Source organism: Pagrus pagrus, assembly GCF_965226575.1.
Source record: "Pagrus pagrus genome assembly, chromosome: 2".
NCBI classification, from domain to species: Eukaryota; Metazoa; Chordata; class Actinopteri; order Spariformes; family Sparidae; genus Pagrus; species Pagrus pagrus.
Genome location: NC_140186.1, coordinates 13,128,203 through 13,150,514, shown reverse-complemented (window position 1 = coordinate 13,150,514; position 22,312 = coordinate 13,128,203). Strand labels below are relative to the sequence as shown.

The 22,312-nt window shown below is 42.1% G+C and overlaps 1 protein-coding gene across 3 annotated transcripts in view; it reads right to left on the bottom strand.

Moving 5' to 3' along the window:
- Nucleotides 1–22,312, bottom strand: part of cxxc4 (CXXC finger 4) — a 76,036-nt gene that overhangs the window by 20,714 nt on the left and 33,010 nt on the right. Inside the window, exons 1-2 of one of the 3 annotated variants that reach the window (XM_084376169.1) lie at nt 7,541–7,627; nt 4,544–5,482 (exon numbers count right to left, since the gene is read on the bottom strand). In XM_084376169.1, the coding sequence (XP_084232295.1) occupies nt 4,544–5,368 (825 nt within the window). In that variant the 5' untranslated portion in view covers nt 5,369–5,482; nt 7,541–7,627. Of the gene's footprint in view, nt 1–4,543; nt 5,483–7,226; nt 7,307–7,540; nt 7,628–22,312 lie in introns of those variants that run through there. The other 2 variants (XM_084376171.1, XM_084376170.1) reach the window with 2 other exon arrangements.

Genomic DNA, 22,312 nt, shown 5'->3' with positions numbered 1-22,312 from the left:
ACATCAGCCTGACTCACAAATAACTCAGAAGCAAAATAACATTTCCCTGATTAATTGATTTTAATTTACAGAAAACCTGCTGAAGTTAGAGTGAATTTGTTCCAAAAACATTGTGACGCTGCAGTGATCAAACGTTTTGCTTTTAAAGATTAGGATGTCATTTTTTCTCCAATTTTTGCTTCCTTCTTGTAAAATCCTATCACCACCTCAGACATATAAAAATCCTTTAAAGGGTAACTCCGCTAATTTTACACATTCAAGTGTGTTTACAGGTCTTGGAGAGTACTCCTGCATGTGTTAGAAAAATAGTATAAAGCCTTTTGTGGCTCTGGAGGAAGCTGAATGTAATCTGATAAACTGCCTCCAACGAAGTCACTCGCTGGCCAAGATGCACTGTGGGTAATGTAGGCACGAGGTTTTTTTTTTTTAAACGAGGAAGATTGTTTCTTGTTTTGCTGTACCAACTTCAATCATTTGTTGTTAAATTTTCCGCTATGAGTCCAACAGTGTTACAGGACTGCAAATGCAAGACCAGTGGACTGCTCTTCAGAACCTGGTGCCTACATTTCCCAAAATGCAACTTCACTGGAGAAAGATTACAGATTACATGCAGCTTCCTCTGGAGCCATTAACGGCTTTATACTCCTTTTTTCACATATGCAGTAGCACGTTTTACATTTTAAATGAAACAATCTGAGAGGTTTGTTTGGGTAAACTGCTCACAGATTGTGTCACAACCTGAGTCCCTCTAAGGGGCCACAAGCCAAAAACACTGAGAAATTAGATTTAGAGAATGATGAGAATCTTCACATGTATATTGTAGTGCCAAAATCAAACTCATGAACCTACGCAGGCAAGCGTAACTTTTACGTGTACAGAATTTAGGCAAAGGCTGATGGTGTCTCTGCAGAAATACAAGCAAAGTTGGGGCAAACAGCTGAGGTAAACAGAGGTGAAGACACAGCTTGCCCATATACGAGCATTATTGCATTTGAAAGTTAATGAAGGACCTTTGAGCCATAGGAGCTCAAGCTACGCAAAGGTAACTGCTCTGGAAATGTTAGGTTAGATGAGATTCCTTTGCCAGACTAATCCATCCTGGAGCCTGAGAGCAGCACAGAGACAGAGAGACAGAGCGAGGGAGAGGAAGAGAGAGAGAGCTGAATCTGCTGCAGAACAGCACAGCAGTGACACAGGGCAATTCTCTAGGGCCTTGCATTAGCGCGCTAAATTAAAGGGGGTATTAGATTAAATTGGCTCTCCGATTTCAGGGGTGTGAGTAAAATTCTGATTTGCATTTTCCACCGCTGCTTAAGATATAATTAGTTCAGGGTGATTCCCATGTGGAAAACACTGACAGCCAAATCTAACTGGCTGCCAGTAGCTTATCGTCTCTTCCAAGGCGAAAGGTACACTCAGCTCGTGTCTCTGTGTCTGGTGTGCACGTTTGTTTGTTTGTGAGCATGCGGTAAGAGTGCGGATGCAAGCGTGGATCTTTGAGAGAAAGAGTGAGAGGCAGGGTGCGCATACGTGTTGCCGTTCTCGTGTGAATTTGCACGCACGGACTGTAAAATCTCCTTCTAAACTCACTTCAGCGCCGGATTCGTCACACTTCTCAATCAAATCCCGCCGAACTGCGAGTGGCCATTAGCGCCACCGACAAGGTGGGAAAAAAAGATCTCCCTGTTAATGCATGTATAAAAGTTTGTCGAAGCGAGAGCGCCAACTTCACACCTTTAAGTTGCCTTTAGACTCAAACCCATTTCCGCAGCAGAAGGTGCACCTGTAATTACAGACGCAGAGTCAAAAATAACAATTACTGCTCGAGAAGTCCATAATATGAATTACTGAAGTCAGTGAAGGAGCTTTTAAAGAGCAAGTGTGGATTTGTTTGGGGGGTTTTCACACCCTGGGTAATTCTAACCGTCTTTGCAAATGGATGTTTTCCAAAAGTGCGCCTACCCATGCATTATGAATGTGAGGCCGGCTTCCTGGACACCTGTTTGGGACACCTGTTAGTCGACTCTATATATGCAGTCGACGTTATACGAGCATCCGTTTGCAACCTCTGTAACAACCTGTCCCCCATCACCCATAAGTCAACCCTTATTTTCATCTCTGGTGTAAGAAACATCAGAATTTTCCATACTTTCCATATCAGCTTTGTTTCAGCTCATTTTAAGCTGATGTACTAGAAATTAAACAGCTCCAGATGAAAATAATAATAATTCTTTTGAATTCTTTCTTTTTTCTCTTTAATTTGTGTCATAAAAGTCAAATTTTTCTCTGAAGTGAAACAGGTAATTTCTATTTTTTTCCCCACAAATGTAAGCCAGGTAGTTGTTTCAGGTAGTTTCTAAGATGTCTTCTAAAGAGTCTTTTTCTTCAGCTCTAGCCAGGAAGTAGGGGCACTAAGGGGGCTGCAGCAACCTCCCTGAGAAATTGTTTTTGATCATGAAGCTTGTTACTCGACCAATTCTCTGGTTTATCGGTCAAGTGTATGAACTACACTGCAGACTGGAGTCTCTGTTAACAGCGACATGCCGAATTTTCAAGAAGGGCCAAATAATTAAGAATTTGTCATGGACAACATTTCACAAAGTGTAAGTTCCTCCTAACTCAACAACTCACAAAATGGAGAAATATCATAAGGGAGTCTGGGAAACTTCACCTCCTTGTTGGCTACATGGCTGCTTTCATCTATAGTATGTTGGTGTTAGCAAAAATATTTTCAAATTGTTGTTAGAAGTTATCCTGGCCATTTAAGGTAATATAAAATACATGAATGTCGCACACAACTTACAATGACGTCATTACAGTATATAGACTGATCTCTCAGCACCCCCAGCTGTGAATGGCTCCCAGCGCCCCTGATTCGAGCACTAACCCGTCTTATTCTTTCTCATTTCCAGGAAAAGTCTTGAAACAAGATGATTTCAACTCGTAACAGTTTGAAATGATCTCCCTGGACCGGCAATAGCTACACCTGGAGTACAAATGCTTTCTGAAAAACTGACCCTGTTGCAAACTTTTGGAAACTTTCGAATCTGAACTCAAATGTTAAATAAAGCTCTGTAGGTTTGAACCGGTCTTGTCTGCATAATGTGCGCTTGCAAAGCCTGACCTGTTATTTGGGGTTAAAGAGGTTAAAAACCTAATTTACTCTCTTGATTTCTGTTGAATTTTGAAGCTTTTTGATGCCTGGGACTCCTGTCAAACTCATCAAAAGTTACTAAAATTTTAATCAGGGATATAAGCTGTGGGTGGCCTGCTGTCAAAGCCTGGACTGAATTAACAGAAAACCTCCACTAGATTATAGAGTGCATGAGACATAAATGACGACAATCATATGAATAAATAATAACATGTTATGTCACATGGTGCTCGCCGACACTACTCGGTCAGGAGGAAGCTTCGGCATTTGCATTCATGTATAATCTCTTCCATAAGGAGCTGATATAAACAGTATAAAACAGGAGAAAATCACACCTGTATGCAGAACCGATGGCAGCAATTCAGAATGAACAAAGGAATCCATACGTGGTGTTGTTTTTTCATGAGCAGATTAGGTAATACTTTATAATTAACCTCTTTTTCCTCTCTGTGTAATGACTTAATTAATGAGCAAATCATCTGGCCCCCAGGTTGCCTTTATTGGTGACTCATCCATACAGGCTCATGTTAAGTCAGCTGGGCGAGTTCAAACTCTCAGACTAAAGAGAACCACATTTGCAACCGAACATTCATATTCTGTCTTTGCCTGTGATAACCAAATGTCAGCTCGGAAATAAATCAATTAAAACGAACCTTTAAAAACAACACTGTCCTCTGATTGTGTCCTAATCAAGCTTCTTCCTACTTGTCAATTAAGCCTCTTAATATGTTTTTTCTCTCTGCTAAGTGACAAGGTTTGTTTCTGCCTCTGCACTCTTCTTGACATCCCTAATCGACCATAATGACACGAATATGATATACAATGACTTCATCACAACCCTACTGTATATGCACAATCATTTCCTACAGTATCAGTGGGAGAGGGGCGCTTCTCTCCCCTCCCCACACAAAACTTGGGGGATGTTTTGAGAAACACGATCAGCAGCCCTGCCATCACTCTCACCATCTCTTGGTGGTCGGAGGCTGAGGCTTTGTGGGATATTGATTCTCCCCATCCAGAGACGGTTTCCATAATTGGTTAAAATGACCGGGTGCAGAGAGGGATGGCTCTCTGCTGAAAACCATTTCCCAGCCCTGCTTGGAGCTGAGCCAAGCTCGGGGTTGTTCGGATGCGTTCCAGCCCCAGCCTGACTGGCAGCAATTAGGGGTGTCTGAGCCAAGCTCAGCTTGCGCTCCACACAAACACCCCTAATTACTGCCAATTAGGCTAGGCGGGTAGGCAGATTTGAGAAGCCGGGGGGATGTTCAGGCATGGGTGGGCATGGAAACAATTTTCAAGGGCTTAGAACGTGACTGGATGAAAAGGTTAATGCTTTGGAGTGCAAGGGGATAATAACAAAAGAAGGGGAAGCAGAGCCCCGGCTCTCACCTCCAGCGACGAGCCTGGCTTCTTCTTCAGCTCCTCGCATTTCCTAAATTTGCAGATCTGGTGGCCCGTTTTGCGGTTCCGACAACTGCTGCAGACACCACAGTTGATTAGCCGCCTGCAGGGTGCACAGACCCCACACCTTTTCCTTTTCTTCTTCGCTGGGTTTCCACTGGATACCGAGGAATTATTCTGTGGGCAGTCTGCCAGATTGGCAATTTGAAACGCACTGTCTGTAACGGCTGCTGAGGCTGCGGGGGAGTGAAGGGCTGTCATGACGATGACCCCGGGAGGTAATGAGATGCCCCCTAAAGCCGGGATAGCGGAAAAAGTTCCAACGCGTTCTGGGAGATTCATTATCTCTGCTTCAGCAGCGCCGCATTTCAGCTTGTTCATGCATTCTCCTGCTAAAGGTCTGCAGTGTTCGGGGGATAAGGTAGAGAGGAAATTATTATTTGCCATTTGCAGCGTCTCTGGCGGCACGCCAGGCTTCCCCGGCCTCTGGGAGTCATTTCTATGCATGCTGGTCCTATTAGGGTTTATTGCCGCTGATTTCCTTCCCCAGAGCATGGCGTTATCGCAGTTCCAAGGGGACATGCCAATTCTAGCACTGGGAAAAATGGGCGTTGTGATGCGGGCAATCTTAGCAGTCTGTGGAAATGCCCCATTGGTTTTATAAAAGTTTGCAAAAGACCTGTACCTTTCCATTTCTGCGTTATAATCCAAAAGCTGGCTTAATCCACCATCCTGAAGATTATCCTTTTGTAAGAGAGACACATCTGCGTTCTGTCCGTTTTCAATACAAAGCGCATTGTTTATGTTAGACATGGCTGAGGGATGGCTGTCAATGTTTCGGAGAAGAGAGCGAGGTTACAGCGGCCTTCGTCGAACTGAAGCTGGTTACGAACAGCGTGCTACCATCCTGGTTTGTCTCCTCCAGAGCTAAAAGCAAACAAAAACAAGAAAAGGAAAAAAAAAAACAACAGTTACACATAAAAGAGGCAAATGTTTTCATTCTAATCAGATTTCATTTCTCTGCTTCAACTTTTCTCTGAAGATAACAGCTGAACATTTGAGGAATCTTCTGGCACATTGTTTACGCTCTGCGTTTCATAATGGAACTATCACAAACAGTCAGAACTGATCTTCCTCCGCTGACAATGGCGTGATAGCTGTGACAGACCGTCATGTCATTATTATAATGGGTGGGGAGAGAATTAGCATGCTTCAAAAAAAAAAAAACCCGCCACACTTTCAACATTGTTTGGACGTCTTGTCAAAGTATTCTTACATTTTTTTTAAAAAAAAGACAGTCCAATCAGAAACTTCACAGAATGAATAAATACATTTTAAAACACCAGAGTGCGTTTCATCAAGACATTAAAAATTTAATATTCAGTCCAAAATATCGCTATTTTGAAAAGTTAGAGGAGAGCCTCACCAGAATTCAGATTATGACAGCAGCAGCTACAAACACAAAGATTTTTTTTCTCTTCCCCTTTTTTTTTTCTACCTCAGGGCTGCAATATAAGCTCTTAAAAATAATCTGCTGTGGGTGCCGGGAGCAACATAGTTAAATATTTTCAATTTTTTCCATCTTTTCCAAGCAGCAGAGGTGGCCCATCCATGTAAACACAACCCCGTCCTGCCTCTTAAGAGCACCTGGAATTCATTCATGGCCGGCTTTATTACATTAACCCAATAACGGCACAGATAGCCACTGGTTGATTTACATCCAGATCAGGGACCAGACCAACTACAGTGTCAGCTGCCTCAGGATGGGATGTGTGTGTCCATAGGTGTGTGTGTGTGTGTGTGAGGGGGAGGTTATGTGTGTCTGTGTGTGTGTGTGTGCGTGCTCCATTTCCTCTCTCTCTCCACCAGTCTGTCTGGATTTGGTTTCCACAGATAAAAGCCCATTAGACACATCTCCCCCTACTTCCATTACCTTTTTCTGGGCTTTCTCTCTTAATTGCCAAAGCTGATCCATTGCTGGAACACTAAAGCATTTCAAATCACTTCCATAGCAGCTGTCTCGAGAAAAAAAAAAAAAAAAGAAGAATATAAATATGCACACACTGGAGCAGATCGTACTGGGTGGTTTTATGAGAGTCCTCTGAACACTGAAGTGCATCCCCCTTCCAAACATGTAGCAGGTAAATATTTACCTTCGCCTAAAAGTGCCAAATTAGTCCGACAACACAGGAGATCATCTCTGCACTAAAATATCCAACATTATTTCTTTTTAACTTCTTCTTCTTCTTCTTTTTTTTTTTTTTAATTGTAAAGACACACGTGAAAACCAAAAGGCTCCTATCCACCATCCAAAAATCCAGATCTGGAGGTTTCAATGTCGATGTGGCATCCACAACAACCCGGCAGCCACCAGTAAACAAAACCTCCTTGGCTTAATGATCAGCCCTCCTCAGGGTCATTATTACTTAATCAATTCACCCCTGGAGCGAAATACGCAGCCCAAAGGCAATCAAGTCACGGACATTGATTTTCAGCCTGTAAACAAAGTTTAGAGAGACAGAAATGTTCAATACTTGGAGCTGGAGAGAGGAGGGAGAGAGAGAGGGGGGAGAGAAATGTGGAGGGTGAGGAAAGAAAAGTAAAAAAAAAAAAAAAAGAGAGAGAGAAGGAGAAGAAGAAGAAGAAGAAGGAGCCACGTCCGATGACGAACCATTGTGCCGCTGCTGCACCACGATGCCATTAACTGCGCTCAGTCTGGTCTGTGGTAGACGTTCAGATCAAAGGTCATGCATATATTCCGAGGAGGGCAGCGCAAAGTCAATCCTATGAGCAAAATTAATCTGGCATTGCCCGGCGCACCGGACAGGAGGGAAAGAAGGGGGTAAAAAACGCATGCAAGTGGACGGCACAACATGGACACACACACACACACACACACACTGAGAGAGAGAGAGAGAGAGAGAGAGAGGGAGAGGGAGAGAGAGAGGGAGCAGGAGAGAGAGGGAGAGAGTGAGCATCACCTACCAGGTTCCTGTTGAGAAGAGCTCCCCAAGATGCTACCAGCCCGCGACCGTGTACCGAAACATTACGAGGCGACGCGCGGGGAGAGGGGAGAGGGGGGTGGTGGGGGGGGAGAGAAGAAAATAACGCGAAAGACGCGAGAAAGACGCGCAGACACGGGCTGCCGGAGGAGCGCGAGAGGGGGCGAGCGTGTTTCTGTGCGTGTGTGTTCAGAGCGCTCAAAACAAAAGGAGCATTTTTATCCACTTTCTTGTCACGTTAGGAAAAAGAGCGAGAGAGGAAAAAAAAAAAAAGAAAGGTCGGAAAGTGCATGAATAAAGCCAAAAGGGTGTCGCGGAGGGGAAGAGGAGAAGCGGGGGCAGAAATCGCAGAGAGGGGATGAGAGGGGGGTGTTAGGTGTTTCCTCTCCTCTTGATCCGGGGGCTGTATTGTGTGTGTCTGCCTGGTCTCTCTGCGCTCGGTCCGTGTCTCCTGTCGCTGTGTGTGGCTGATTGGTGCTGAGGTGAGGAAGCAGGGATGTGGACACCTACTGATCATTGGCTGGAAATTACTATAGAAACACTCGGGAGGTGGGAGGGATGGATGGCTCAGGGCGCCCTACAGGGGGAAATAAATATCTGCTGGAAATATCCGCGTCTTGCAACCTTATAGTGGCCTCTTTTTTTTTTTCCTTTCCTCTCTCTCTCTCTCTTTTTCTTTCATGAAATATTTTTTAATACATTTCTTTCATGACGAGGCATTTAGAGAGGAGGAGGAGGGGAGGGGGAGGAGGAGGAGGAGGAGGAGGGTTGTCATTTGCCAGATACGTCTTTTAATAAGGATTGGGGAAACTTGTCAAATTAATTTGAATGGAGCTGAGCTGTGATTAAGATAAAATGCCTCCGCCGGGTTGTTTCACCCCCTCCCCCTCCTCTCCGTCCAGCGACAGCCATAATTACTAAGACCTCCGGGATTCATCACCGTTATAAATCCCGCCTGCTGGCCACCCATGCCTGCAGCTCCCACAGGCTGACAACACGGGCACGCATGGCACATTTATTCCAAGAGTCCCCCCCCCGACCACCACCACCACCACCACCGACACACACATGTGTGACACACCACGTTCATTCATGTTGAAGCCTATAAGCTTTGAGTTAAAATAATTATGACTGCAATCTGCGTCCCGGATTATGTTTCCCCGCATCAGCGTTTATCTGTGAGCCTCAGGGTGCAGTTAAAAAAAAAAAGAAAAAGAAAAAAAAAAAAGTTAACATGGGTTCATCACCTCTCAACTCCACACCGAGACCGATTATTAATTAATCGCCTTCACAACACAAGTTTTGGCAGCTCTGTAGCTGCTTTTTAGAGATGTTAAATGTTGATAGCTGTAATATTTTACTTTACATACTTTTATAAGCAAAAATAAATAATCAGGCATTAGGAGAATTAAAAAATGGTATGATGAGCTCATTTTAAAGTGTTTTTTCTTTAGGAACCACAGTAAGTTGTAACAAATAGCTTTATTAAAGGTTAAGTTCACCCTAAAATAAAAATTCCATCATCTATTTACCCCATTACGGACTGAAAGTTGCTTTAAGTTTCATGGTCCACAAAACATTTCTGGAGCCTCACAGCAAAACGGCATCGCAGCATTCTCCCAAACCACTGAAGCAGACGGGGACTTGTTTCAGAAAAAATACATAAAATGGCTCCATACAACTCGTCCAGCTTAATCCGAGTGTCTGCCCCGAGATCCCGAACTGATTTGAGAAAGCCGTTCTTTACACCCTCGACAGGCGGTCGAGCACCAGACAGGGTGAGCGCTAACGCTATTAGCTTAGCATCTACAGTTTTAGCAGCTCTGTAGCTACTTTTTAAAGACATGTTGATGGACTGTAATATTTTACTTTACATACGTTTATCACCAAAAATATACAATCAGACAACAGGAGAATAACAAAATGGTGTGATAAGCTCATTTTAAAGTGTGTTTTTTCATTGGGATTGTCTTTTTGGTATCATAATAAGGCACTCGCAGTGTTTTAAGTTTTATCAAATGGGTGAGCGCTAACACTATTAGCTTAGTAGCTACAGTTCTGTAGCTCTAGCTACTTTTTTAGAGAGATGTTTAGATCAGTTATAAGCCTTTTTTGCAGCATGTGTTTCTCACTTTCTGATAAGAAATGAAGTCGGCAGTTTAACATATTAATAAATGATTAATGAAGGGTGTTAATCCATCAAGTCTGTCGTTTTAAGTTAAAGAAGTTGAATGAATTTGGGTCCAGATCGTCCGCAGCCCTATTCTAAAAAAACAACAAAAAAACATGCTGAGATAGTCTGCCCTGTCAGAACGATTTTTCACAACCCAACAATAAAAAAGTTATTAAAGGTTTATAACTGAAAGAATTAGAAACTGATTTATGAACAGTAATTAAAGTACATAGATGAAAACCTGCCTCTTATCAGACCAGTGGTTACTAAGTGATACGCCGCAGCACACTGGTGTGCCATAGATTATTAGTGCAATATACAACTATAGCTGTAATTAATGACTTTTTAATTAACTATATCAGTATACTGTATTATACACATATTTCCTGATAAAGAGGCAAATTCTATACGCTAAAATAATCCTTAAAGAGCCTTTGAGGTTCGAGTGTTTAGTTAACGTGTTATAGAGGCTATTTTGCACAAATATGAATACAGGTGTGCCTTAAGATTTTGGCTCACCCTTTTAAAAACCAGTGTATTAGACTGCGATGGCCCCTTTTACATTAATCATCAGTCATGTTATCATTGGGTCTGCAGCTGACAATATTTCTTATTATTGATCTTTCTCAAGAATATCCATCACAAGTGCCGAAAGCTCAAAGTGATGCCCACACTGATGTGAAATTATGTACTTTTTTTTAACAATCTGTACAAAACTGAACAATATTGAACTTCATACAGTATCACAGAAGAAAAAGAAAACCAGCTAATATTCATATTTGGGGTCTAAACAGAAGCGAGGGCCAGTGCGTGTTTGGTATTTTTGTTCAACCACAAACTTTCTATAATCAAAATCGTTGCAGATCGATAATCTGTCAATAGACTTATCAATAACTCACTTAATCTTTTCAGCTTGATGTGACACTTATAATGACAAGATGTCAGAGAGAAATAAACAATCCCTGCATTGCTCCTATTTGACGCAGATTTAGGCGTGAGTAAACAAACTGACAGCGACGCTGACACATTTCCAAGTCGTAGAGCCCCTCCAGTCGAGCTGTGTGACACAGGCCTATAGGCAGCTAAAGGCTACACTTTAATGAATTTATTGAGAGCTGGCAATAGATAGGACAGAGAAGAAGCAAGGACGTTAAATGTTTTACCATTATTTGCTCAAATCTGTTGGGACCTGACTTTGTTTAGAAGTGACATGACGGTTTAGATAGATATTACGTATTCGAGTGTAAAATAAACATTTAGATAAATGGTGAAGAGGCGTTTAAAAGCTGCAATTCACTGATACATCATTGACTCTGAGGAGGCTGAACTCACAACAACATGGGTTTAAGTCGTGTTTTTGGAGTTAACACGCCGCCACACCTGTTCAGACCCACAAATGACCTGAATCAAAAGAGCTAAAACTGCCTCTTCGTCAGTCTACAGTTGTCAAATCATCACTCTCTCAGTGTCTGTCAGTCATTGTCGACATGTTGACGTACAAGACAAGAAAGACTTTAGAGGGGCGCCAACAGAGCAGCAGTGGTGCGGATTAGCAGACACGGGTAAGTATGTCGACAGAGGTAGGTGTTAAAGTATATGTGAGTTGAGTTTGGGTTTGTGGTTAAGATTTGAATAAACAGTTGTGTCTGTCAACACACCCACACACCACTGTCACCCTTCGAGCTGTGATTACTCCTGTATGGGTGCAATGACTTCATTCGAGAAAGAAAAACACTTTGACGACTAAATCTGCCATACACCACTTGATCGTGATCAAACTAAGTACCAGTTAACGCACTTAATACATTTTTACACCAAACACACGTTAACCTGCTCCTTTCCTTTTGCCAGAAGGTGAGATTTCCTTTCTGTTTTATTTTTATTTTTTTGGTGTGTCACCTTCAACATCACAAACACGCCGGAGAACAGGGAACATTAGAAAGCAGCGTGGAGGCCAATGACAATGTTAACATTTAACTTTAACTTCACTATCTCAAAGCACATAGTTCATAATCTGGGATCCAGATGAATCTGCAAGCTCACTCCCTCCTCTTTGGACAGATATCCAGCTGACCTTTTGCTTCAGGCAGATCAAAACTAATATGGGGCAGGTATAAAGGTGCAATATGTAAGAATCTTAATCCAACACACTCAAAAATGTACTAAAATTATGAACAGAATGTGAAGAAATAATAGTTTTGACGATATGTCAAACCTCCAGCCTGTCCTTTCTTGTCAGACCACTTCGATCTCCCAGTTCAGAAAGCTAGCCGCACAGCTAGCTGAGCTAACTGCCCTTACAGTTAGCAGCAGTTAGCGGTTAGTCTGGTGATATGCTGCCCCCTATCTGTTCAGAGTATGAATTTGAGAGGTGGCCAATTCTTACATATTGCACCTCTAATAATTTAACTTTATATACAATATGTTGTTTAATCTGATGTTCTGTGAGCCAATGAGATCAAGGTTTTTGTTGTATGAAGCAGGCCAGCGATAAACTTTGACTTACTTCACCTCAGCAGTTCACCTAATCTGTTTATGAACACATTTTAGACAAAAAATAAGCAGCTGTTGCTGAATCTTTACTCATATTACATCTACAAGGCCTGATTTAAAAGTTTATTCTGACTTTGACTGCTGATGTTTCGGTTTAACTGCGACTGCCTTAACTGTCCTGTCTGGATGGAAGCTAGCTTGCTGGTAGCTGTAGTGTTGTGTTGACAACATTATAACACCACCAATAAAGACAGAGCAGAAGGTTGTGATTCACGCCGCTCTTTGAATTAACCTCAAGAGCAAACTGAGATCCAGTGGGAGCTAACAAGCTCATCATTTAATCTGTGCTCTGAGCCGTGCATCTTCTGCTGTCACGTAGCTCAGCGCTATGTCACACATGTGGTTTCTCTGATTGGATGTAGGTCTATCCAATTGCGACCACAACCATCGATAACATCCTTCGGAAATCAAAAATAAACTGAGAGGTTCCAGACCAAATCACATTTGCAAACTCATCTCATGCTGACGCTGATGCCAGCCTCCGTTATTCTAATAGACTGTATGTCCAGAACTTCAAAGTGCTTCACAGCAGCGTGCCCGAATATGAGTGTGAAGTTATCTCTCTTATTTGACCCAGGAATGAATGCCGATTGTACTTTTTCCCACTGAAGACAAAAAACAGATGTAAGTGGGTGTCAGCAGGTTTTTCTGTCCAGTGTCCAGGGGTGTTTTTTGCTGACTCCTTTAGTGATCGAGGTGTGTAAACACTTCTCTGGTCTGATGGATTTTGTCTTCAGATGCAGACATGAAATGAGAGATAATGAGAGGAAACATCTTGTTTCATTTCTTTACAGTCTTTTAATCATTCTCTGCAGAGACTGACTTCAAACCAAGAACACACTGATGTAAACTAAACAAAGTATTTCCTTAAACTCATTATTCAACGTAATGTTAATAAAAGCAAACATCCTTTTGATATCACAAAAAGCACATTTGTCAAATACTGTTTTTGCATGGAGGAAGTTTTTTTGAATAAATTTGTCTTGACTTGTGCCCAAAGAAATGATGAATCAGAACTTTTGTTCTTCGACACGATTGACAGTTACAGTAAAAAAAAAAAAAAAAAAAAAAAAAGGGGAGCATCCTTGAAGTGTTATTTTCTTCAGACCATGTGCATCTGTGTGTGTGGAAGCTGCTCCGTCTGAAAATCATTTCATCTTCCGGGCGATAATAGCCCCCAGGGGAAATCTGCCTAGGTGGTCCTAACCTCTGCCTGCAGAGCCACGGCAGAGTGTGAGTCTGTAGCAGTGGGAGGCATGAACCCTCATGGCAGGCCTTTGTTCCTGTCTGCATGCTCCGGCGTCTCTCCCCATGCGCCTCCTTCCCCCTCCCTCCGTTTTCCTGGGCTTTCAGCTGAACTCAGAGGAGTAATTAATAACCATGACCCCAGATTTAAACGTAGCCCGCGTTTAGTCGATGGAAATAGAATCACGGAGGAGTGAAGTCATAAGACATGGGTGTTTGAGGGGTGATGGTGTGAATCCATTGATTCATCTGTCTCAATTTGATCCGAGCACACACATCTGTCAGGAGAAAGATAGTGAAGATACAAGCATCATTGATAAATCCAGTCTGCTTTTCTCCTCCTGCTATACCAAAATTAACAGCTCATTTGACCAAATATAACTGAAAAAAATAAATATTCGGCTCCAGTGTACAAGGGGGAAATCAACCCAAAGGACAGAATAAACGTTGGCAATGTATAATTCTGCCTTGTCCTTATGGTCTGATTAGGTTTAGGCAAAATCACATCTTGGCTTACCTAATTCTGTCACCACAAACCAGCCCGTCCTCACCAGTAATGGCTGTATAGTTCGTCAGTGCATGCAGCTTACTGTAGTAAGAGACATAACATAATTTATTGTCAGGAGGCTACCTCCAGTGGCTGTAATGAATTGACAAACGACAAAATCTAAAAAGTCAAACAGGACAAACAAACATAGGACTTTAACTCAGGAGACGGCTGTTCATGTCCCGTGCAAAACCATGGTCCTTTCCTAAACCTAACCGAGAAGTTTTGTTGACTAAACCTAACCAAGCCGCAACCATTTCACAACATTAACTACATGTGGACAAAGGTCAGTTTTCGTGAAGCTGTGGGAACGCTCATACATATTGTTTTGGAAGTCATTAGAAATAATCATCTTGTTAAAAACACCTAGTTCTCGGCTGCAAATTGTCCCAAAGTCTCATCAACAATATCCGGTTATATTGCCGCTAACACAGCTGCAAAAAGGCCTGACTTCTAGTTAAAAATATCCAGTGGTTTCACGCATACAAATGTTGTGTAGCTGTCACATCATCATCCTCTCCTCCTCCTGACATCTGACATTGAAGTCAGCTTATATACATGTTATCTGAATGTGATATTATATGGTAAAAACATTGATATTATACATATCAGAATCCGTGGTTGGCAGAAATGCACAATGCCACATTTTATTCTGGCAACTGGGCTGTGGAAACGATGGGATTAGCTGGCTTGCCTCTACCCCCGATTGTTATTTCAGGCGTACTGTACATTTTCCTGTTTGAAAGTGTCTGGAGGCCCCAGACACTTCCAGGAGGTACAGATCTTTGTATGCAAGCAAAGGAAAGCACAACAGTCACAGTTGTTTCTCAGTGGAATTATGAAAAGAAAAAATCTGACCAGGAAAAGGGAGGAGCACGACTGCGTCTCCTGGAGATGTTTCTGATGGGCTCGCACAGACTGTTGTGGTAAACAGCATTCCTCTGAGGCCTTTAAAGCATGAAGAGAAAGACACAGACAGAGAGAGAGAGAGAGAGTGAAGAGAGACGGAGGGAGAGAGAGAGAGAGAGGGAGAGGGAGAGGGAGCGACTTGGGAAAATAAACAGTATGAGATTATGGGTTTGGCAGTGATGCGCCACAGTGCAGCAGCAACCTTGGCAGTATTTATTTAGAAACCTGCCTCATTTCCTCCTGCAGGCTGTAATGCATGGTGCCCTCACCTCGCACACATTAGCCTTTTGCTGTGATTTGATGTGTATCAGCCGGTTTTACGCCGCTTTCCTCGGATACAGTCGAGCGATCCCTCCTCCCTCCGCCATCGCCTGCTAATTGGAGTGTATAGAGCACCCTTAATTATCCAGTTAGTAGCTTTGCTGAAAGAAAGCTGACTCCTGGCACACAGTCTGGTACAGATGACAGCACCTACACACAGTCACTTCCACAGAGAACCTCGAGTAACACGGATAGAGAGTGTGTCTGCATGTAGGCTACATAAACGAAAGTTCCCAGTCACATTCTGGAGGTGTTTCTGCTTTTAAAACTTTCTTCACATACAGGGAATGACACTGGAGATTTGTGGTATTATTCCTGGTTGTCTCTGTTTTTTTTTATTTTAGCACAGCATGCACCAACCAATGTGAAGATTTACATCCCCCCCCTTTGGATTAATCCATCACTCTCTATGAGTGTATTACATAAATGGCCTTTTAAGTTGTGTTTTCTTCAAGTTTTGAATCTCCAGCATACTGAGAAAAGAGGTCTTTGGAGCTATATAGACCAAATCATCATATATTTATTTGAATCTGTAGGCTCATTGATCAGATGCTGATGCAGAATAGAGCAATGGTGGAAGAAGAATTCAATTCCGTTTCTAAAGTAAAAGTAGCAATACCCAAATGTGAAGTACTCGTTGTGTTATTATATTTGTTGTTTTTGAAATGTAAATACTGATGTATGTCACGTCAGCAGCGAGAAGAACATGTCAAACTGACTTGGGAAGTTCAGACGTTATTCCAGGATACAACGTTGGCAGTTAACATCTCTGCAACCCCTGATACATTTACAGTTGTGCGTGTCATAGGCCTACGTACCATATTGAAATTTCAACACATGGTGCCATATATCACGTTTATATAACATGTTTATTACCTGAGTACCATATCAGGAGGTGACAGGCGTGCAGGCTGCCAAGCCAGCGACCGCAGGTTGGGACTGCATTTCAACATTTGTAGGCATTACGGCGCGGGATAATTTTAAGGAGACCTCTGGGCAATTTATAATATTTTTGATGAGAGGTCGGGAGGACTCCAGCAGTGTTTGTAGCAGCCAAAACCGGTATTTTAGGAGCAAGCCAGGATCTTTTCCTAACCCTAACCAAATGGTTTTTGTGCCAAAACCTCACCAGACCATAATAGTAAAAAGTACAATATTATCCTCTGAAATAATATGCAGGTGAGTAGAAATGCAAAGGAAAAAAAATACCAGTACAAGTACCTCCAAACTGTACTAACGGACAATAAATGCACTTAATACTCTAGTCGAAACAAAATCTTCATCATGTTGTTGAGCATGCAATCACAATTCTTGTTACATGTGATTTTGTGTATTTTGTCTTGTACGACGGCCTCTTTCTTTACATTTGATAGTTTAGCATCACATATTTTTCTTACAGCCATGTACAGCATGTAAAACAAAACATTATTTTATGAGCTGTTTTACATACTGTGGATTTATAAACACTGCTGAATCATTTTAAGGCCAGAGAAAGTTGTAGAGCTCCAGAGTTTTCACTTCCTCTAACTAGATGTGCATTGCCCGATAAATAAACATATGGATTGTAAAATAATTATCTTGTATGATGCTATAATTAAGTTTAACAGCATGGCAAAGTATATTGTTGTATTACAGACATGTGACCAGATGTTTGGTCTGATCATGTGCACGTCTGTCCTGACTGGTTGCTCGACAGACAGGATATAAGAACAGACTGGCTGCAGGTGACAAAGGTCATCAGCTGGAATTAAAAGCGACGGTACGGCCCACGATCAATATTTGCTGTAACCCCGTCACAGGGCTGTCCTGCTACATGAATGTAAACACACAGACAATAATGATCTGTCTTCGATGTCAGATGGTATTAAACTGACCAGAGACAACAAACAGGACTGTAGTGGGAGAGTTAGGTGCCTATAAAACATTAAAATGGGCTTTTTTGGAAGTTAATGTCAAACAAGAGAACGATAGCCTGTCCTCATGGAAGGTTTCTCAACTTATCCGGTCCTTTATTAGGTCATGAAAGTCGCATATCTTTATCATGTGAGTCCTAAGTTATATAAATCTAAATAGAGACTTCACACAGGGTCTAGACCTCAAGGTCGAGACACTCTTCCTTCAACTGTTGCACCGATTTTGAACGTCTTTTATGCAATGAGGCGGCTGTCCAGTGTTCTACAAACAAAAACAGGTGATTCAACTTCCCTGTTCCTCTCCATGAACTAGGTTTTGGGCACACTTTTGTTTTTGTGTTAATACGTGCAAACACAGTTGCCACGCTTATCTGTCAGCGCGGGAGGGCAAACAGTTTCGGCAAACACAAACATCTTGGAGGCACCCGGTTAAGTCCATGAGTCACATTCAGGATGTGACTCAGTTTTAAGCGGTTCACACCACATTGTGCCTGGGCTCGGATTTGTCAGACTTAGATGTTTACATGCGGACGCGACACCCTCGTATCTCAGCTGCCCCAGCAGTGATTTTACTTGTGTGCAACAGCAGCCGGAGATGAAGCTGTTGAAATGATGTTGTTGATTTTGTTTTGTCGCTCCGTTTATTAAATGCCAATATCATCTATAAAAATCTCATTAATTCAAATCGAGACCCCGTTTACACCTGGTATTAACATGCGATCCGTGTCTGGAGAGGTTATCTAGACGATGGCATCTGATGACAAGCTTTCCACAAGCATTTACACCTGGTATTAATGAGCGTTCTCGTTATCTCGATGCAGCACACATAATCAGAACATATCAGAACTGATATGCAAATGAAGCAGGCAGAGATTTATCAACAAACACGTCCCGGGTCAAGGAAAGTGATGCTGCTGCAGAGGCTCTACTTCTCCCTCGCTGAGTTGTAGTCCTTTGAAAACGGTTGCATTTCTGGAATACATCCATTTATTTGCCTGGCTTGTTTTGGATAGGCCGACTTGCACGGTGACCTATTTATTTCTGCAAACCATGGATATGTTGCAAATTCATGTTTCTTTAGGTTAAAATTTCTATATCATGTTGTGAGAATGCTGTTTATTGTCTGGTTAGGTTTAGGAAAAGATCTGGTTTTGGCTTGAAATTAATGTTTTGGCTGCTACAAACATGCACGGCTGGAGATGTCCCAGTATAAGCCTTCTCCTTCAAAGCTTGCTAGGTTCCTCAGAATAAGCTTGTGAAGCAGATGCACTTCCAATTAGAAGCTTGAAATACCGACTGAGAACTTTCTACTTCCTACTTGCAGTGGACTGCAGAACAACTCTGTGGCTTTTCCACACTCGCTAGCTCAGCTTGCTTGAGGGGGTGTCTTTAACTGATGATGCGCTTGTCTTGGGTGGTGGTCATAGGAGCGACAATAAATATTCTTCGACCCTGCAGTACTACCGAAGAATAGCTGCTGACAAAGCTCCGTTAATTCGGTGGTAAACATGTTTCATTTCCTATTAATTCTTCACAATAAAAGTACCCCGTTAAGCTTTTATTATGAAGCAGCAAAATCAGGAAAAGTTGGGTTTTCACAAGCAGGAACTCAAAATGACTCCTGACGCAGCTAAAAGTACACATGATCAAACAGTAAAATAAAGCAGATGTCTGAAAGTACAAACAGGGACGCAGGAGAGAAACCAAACTTCAAACCAAAGAGATTCAGTTAGAAGCTACAACACTTCTGAGAGCCAAACACACAGAGACTTTTAAAAACTTCTCTCTCTCTGGTCTCCTGCACAGACATGAGTTGAGTCTTTCAACACGGGCTTGTTTCAGGGGTGAGACAGGGAGTCGTCACATGGGTTGGCCGCGGTTTTTAGACGTCACCACTTGTCACAAGGTGCGCAACGGCCCCACGCAGGAGATGGTCCATCTCTGGTGCAGCTCAGAACGCTTCAACTGGTGATGGAAACGCAAACCAGTGCAGCATGGTTCGATTTGGCGTGGCTAGAGGTGCCAACGCAAAAGCGCCACTCCAGTTTGAAGCCAGCGCCTTGGTCAAGATTTTACGTATAACATGAAATTCTCACAGTGTAACCATGATTGTAACATACATGTTTTTAATGGCAGGATATCAAAACCAAGACCGTCTTGCTGTGAAGGGACACTAAGACACCATTTTGCTTTGTGTTAAATATTGAGTTTTGCCGTCTGCTGTATATAACAATTAGTTCACAGCTACTAAAGAGAAATAAATGTTTGTCCTTGGAGTACAAAACCTTTCACTTAATAATGATTGTTTTGTTCTTGGTGTCTGTGATGAATAGCAATGACTGAGTGCAGAAAGTTCAGAAGAAATGCTGAGGCTTTCAGGCAGACTTTTTCAAGAATGCAGCACTTGGTTATGGATCAAACTGACAGACATAAAATTTACAACACTTCTGTCTGGTCCTGTTGCGTTTATGCTTATAGAGAATATTTTCTACCATCCACTTGTACAGCATTCTCCAACATAGGGTCCTTGATCAGGGCTAACTGATGTCCAAGTGTAAATGAGGTGTCTGGATGAACTATAGGGATTCGATGCAGGAGATCTGACAGTGGATAGAAGAACAGCACTAGCAGCAACACGCGTTTCTGTTATAGATATATAGAATAAGGGGCACACACACATTATATCAATATTAGGTGAAAGGAATACAACTTTTTACCCTTCTTTCACAGAAGTGTCACACAGAACTAGCCTCTATTTATCTGCGTGTTGACTCAACCTCCAAGCCGCAGCCTCTGCTTTGACAAAGTCCACAATGGCAGATGCTGAATCCGTCTCCTGCACAATAGCAGTGCAAAAATCAATGTAATAGAGCAAAACAGTCTCGAACAACTACGGCAGTGAATGAGCTCCGCGTCGCAGTAACACAAAGCGCGGCTCATGAAAGTGTTCGTGACACGGCGTGCAGGAGTCAGTGTCTTTGACTGTGTTATTTAAAAAGGGCTCTGTGTATAAACAGCTGCCGATCTTTGTATTCTCAAGATGAGCTTTATTTTGACAGCTAGTGTCTTTTAAGTGGCTCCCATTCCTGCCAGGTAACATGGTACTGCATGTACTTTCTGGGTGATGCAAGATGCAGAATAACTGAGGACAGATTTTCCCAAACTTATTCAGCTCATCTGAAGCGTTAAACTGGCCTGTTTTCACTCCTGAACTGCTCACGTTCGACTTAAATCCTTGACTTTTGGGACATAAGGCCTTGACATTTCAGGTCTGTTTATCACTGTTTAATTCTAACTTAAACAAAATAAAAATATGAAGAACTGAACTGAAGCACAGAGCAGCATAGATATTTTCCTCCTCTTGCGGCATGTTCAGTTCAGTTGTCCCAAAAGAATTCCAGTCTGCTACTGTACTTTGTTTTGTTCTGAGTGTGTACAGTATCCTGTACTGTGCTGCTTTTGGCATTTGTGTTGTGTTTGCTCACTGTGCAGCTCCCAATGAGTGCAAACAGCTTCAAACCGCATTAAAAAAATATAGGTAGCCTCGGTCAGCTTATATTTACATTGCATTTCATTAATCCAAATTTTGTGTTGCAAATGAAAACAGGTAATGTTTACAGGAAAGAAGCTAAACTCAGGACATAAAGTTTTATTACACTCTGATCACCAATGATGACCTGTTACTTATCTTACCAGTTAAGAAGCTGCCACAACTTTATTTTCTGCAACAATCATTGTAAAATTTATAATGGTTACGTGTCTGGACGTCTAAAACTGACTCCACTAATCAGACTTTTCCTCTGCTCATAGCATAAACAAATTACATATACTATTCATACCTTTCCTAACTCCTAACCCTAAATGATGATATGGATGGATGTTTTTACTTTGCATAGATCACATTGGATTGTTGATCATTTAATCAAAATACTGATCCGGATCGATGGATTGTTACGCCCCATCTGATGTCTGCTCATGTAAGTCCAATATTCACTCCCTTTTAGCTCTGTTTTTGGTCTCTACCAACTCCTTATATCTGGCTCTTTAGCTGCTAAATGTTCCCCTTCTACTCGCTTATGGTGATCATCAGCTGTTTGGGGCCAAGCACGTAGTGTGGAGTGGGTTTTGTGGCCAGACAGCTAAACAATGAGCTGAAACTCACTACAAAACTCCGTAAAGCTGAGAGGCGCTGCAGAGTCGGGTGATGATTCTCTGTAGGTCCGTCAGCGTTTTCACATTGTCATCTGATCAGCCCAGTCAGCAGAATAAAATTTTGGCAGGTGACGTTTCCGCAAACAAATGATACATTTGTACGTGTCATATTGTAGGCAATATACAATATGTACCATATCACGTTCACTATACTTGTTTATGACAACGACAAAAGTGGTTTTTGCGCCTAGACCAGTATAAACACAGCAGTGTCACAACATTGAATGGAAAATTTACCCAAAACAACATCAAGTTGCAACATATCTGTGGTTCGCATAAATGTAGATTGTCAATATTTATTCTAGTGTTTAGGTTGCATCTGATACATTGTTATTAAAAAAAACAAAAAAAAAACAAACTGATTGTAGCCGCTTTAAAGGTTTGTTTTTTGGCATCATTGTGCTTTTTGGCAGTGCCATTCATTGTGTTACTGGGGAGATTCCTGCTATGAGCACATCCGAAAGGGTGCTTGCACATCAATAGAAAAAATCCTCTACAATATAGACAACATAAGGTGCAAAAGTATGGTTCTTTACGCTGCTTCCCTTTCACACTTACAACCTGGAAAATAGGCAGGCCGACCGTGCGTAGCAGACCATGGTAAGACGAAACTGTAAAATATCCCCGGTCAAGCTCAGAGTTGATATCGAGGTCAGACACTGCTCTACTTGGTTTAAAAGTTTAGCGCTTATCCTGAGTTTGGTGTCACCGGCCGTTCAAAATGTCATCACCTGTTTCTGAAGGCATTATAATGTGACAGAGCATTGGACATTTCCACGTATTGTATTTATTGTAAGAAGGATCCTGTGCTCTCTGGATGGACCCGAGCTAACCTGTTCAGAATATTCCCTTCCATGTCACGCGTGTGAAAGGTGTATTCAT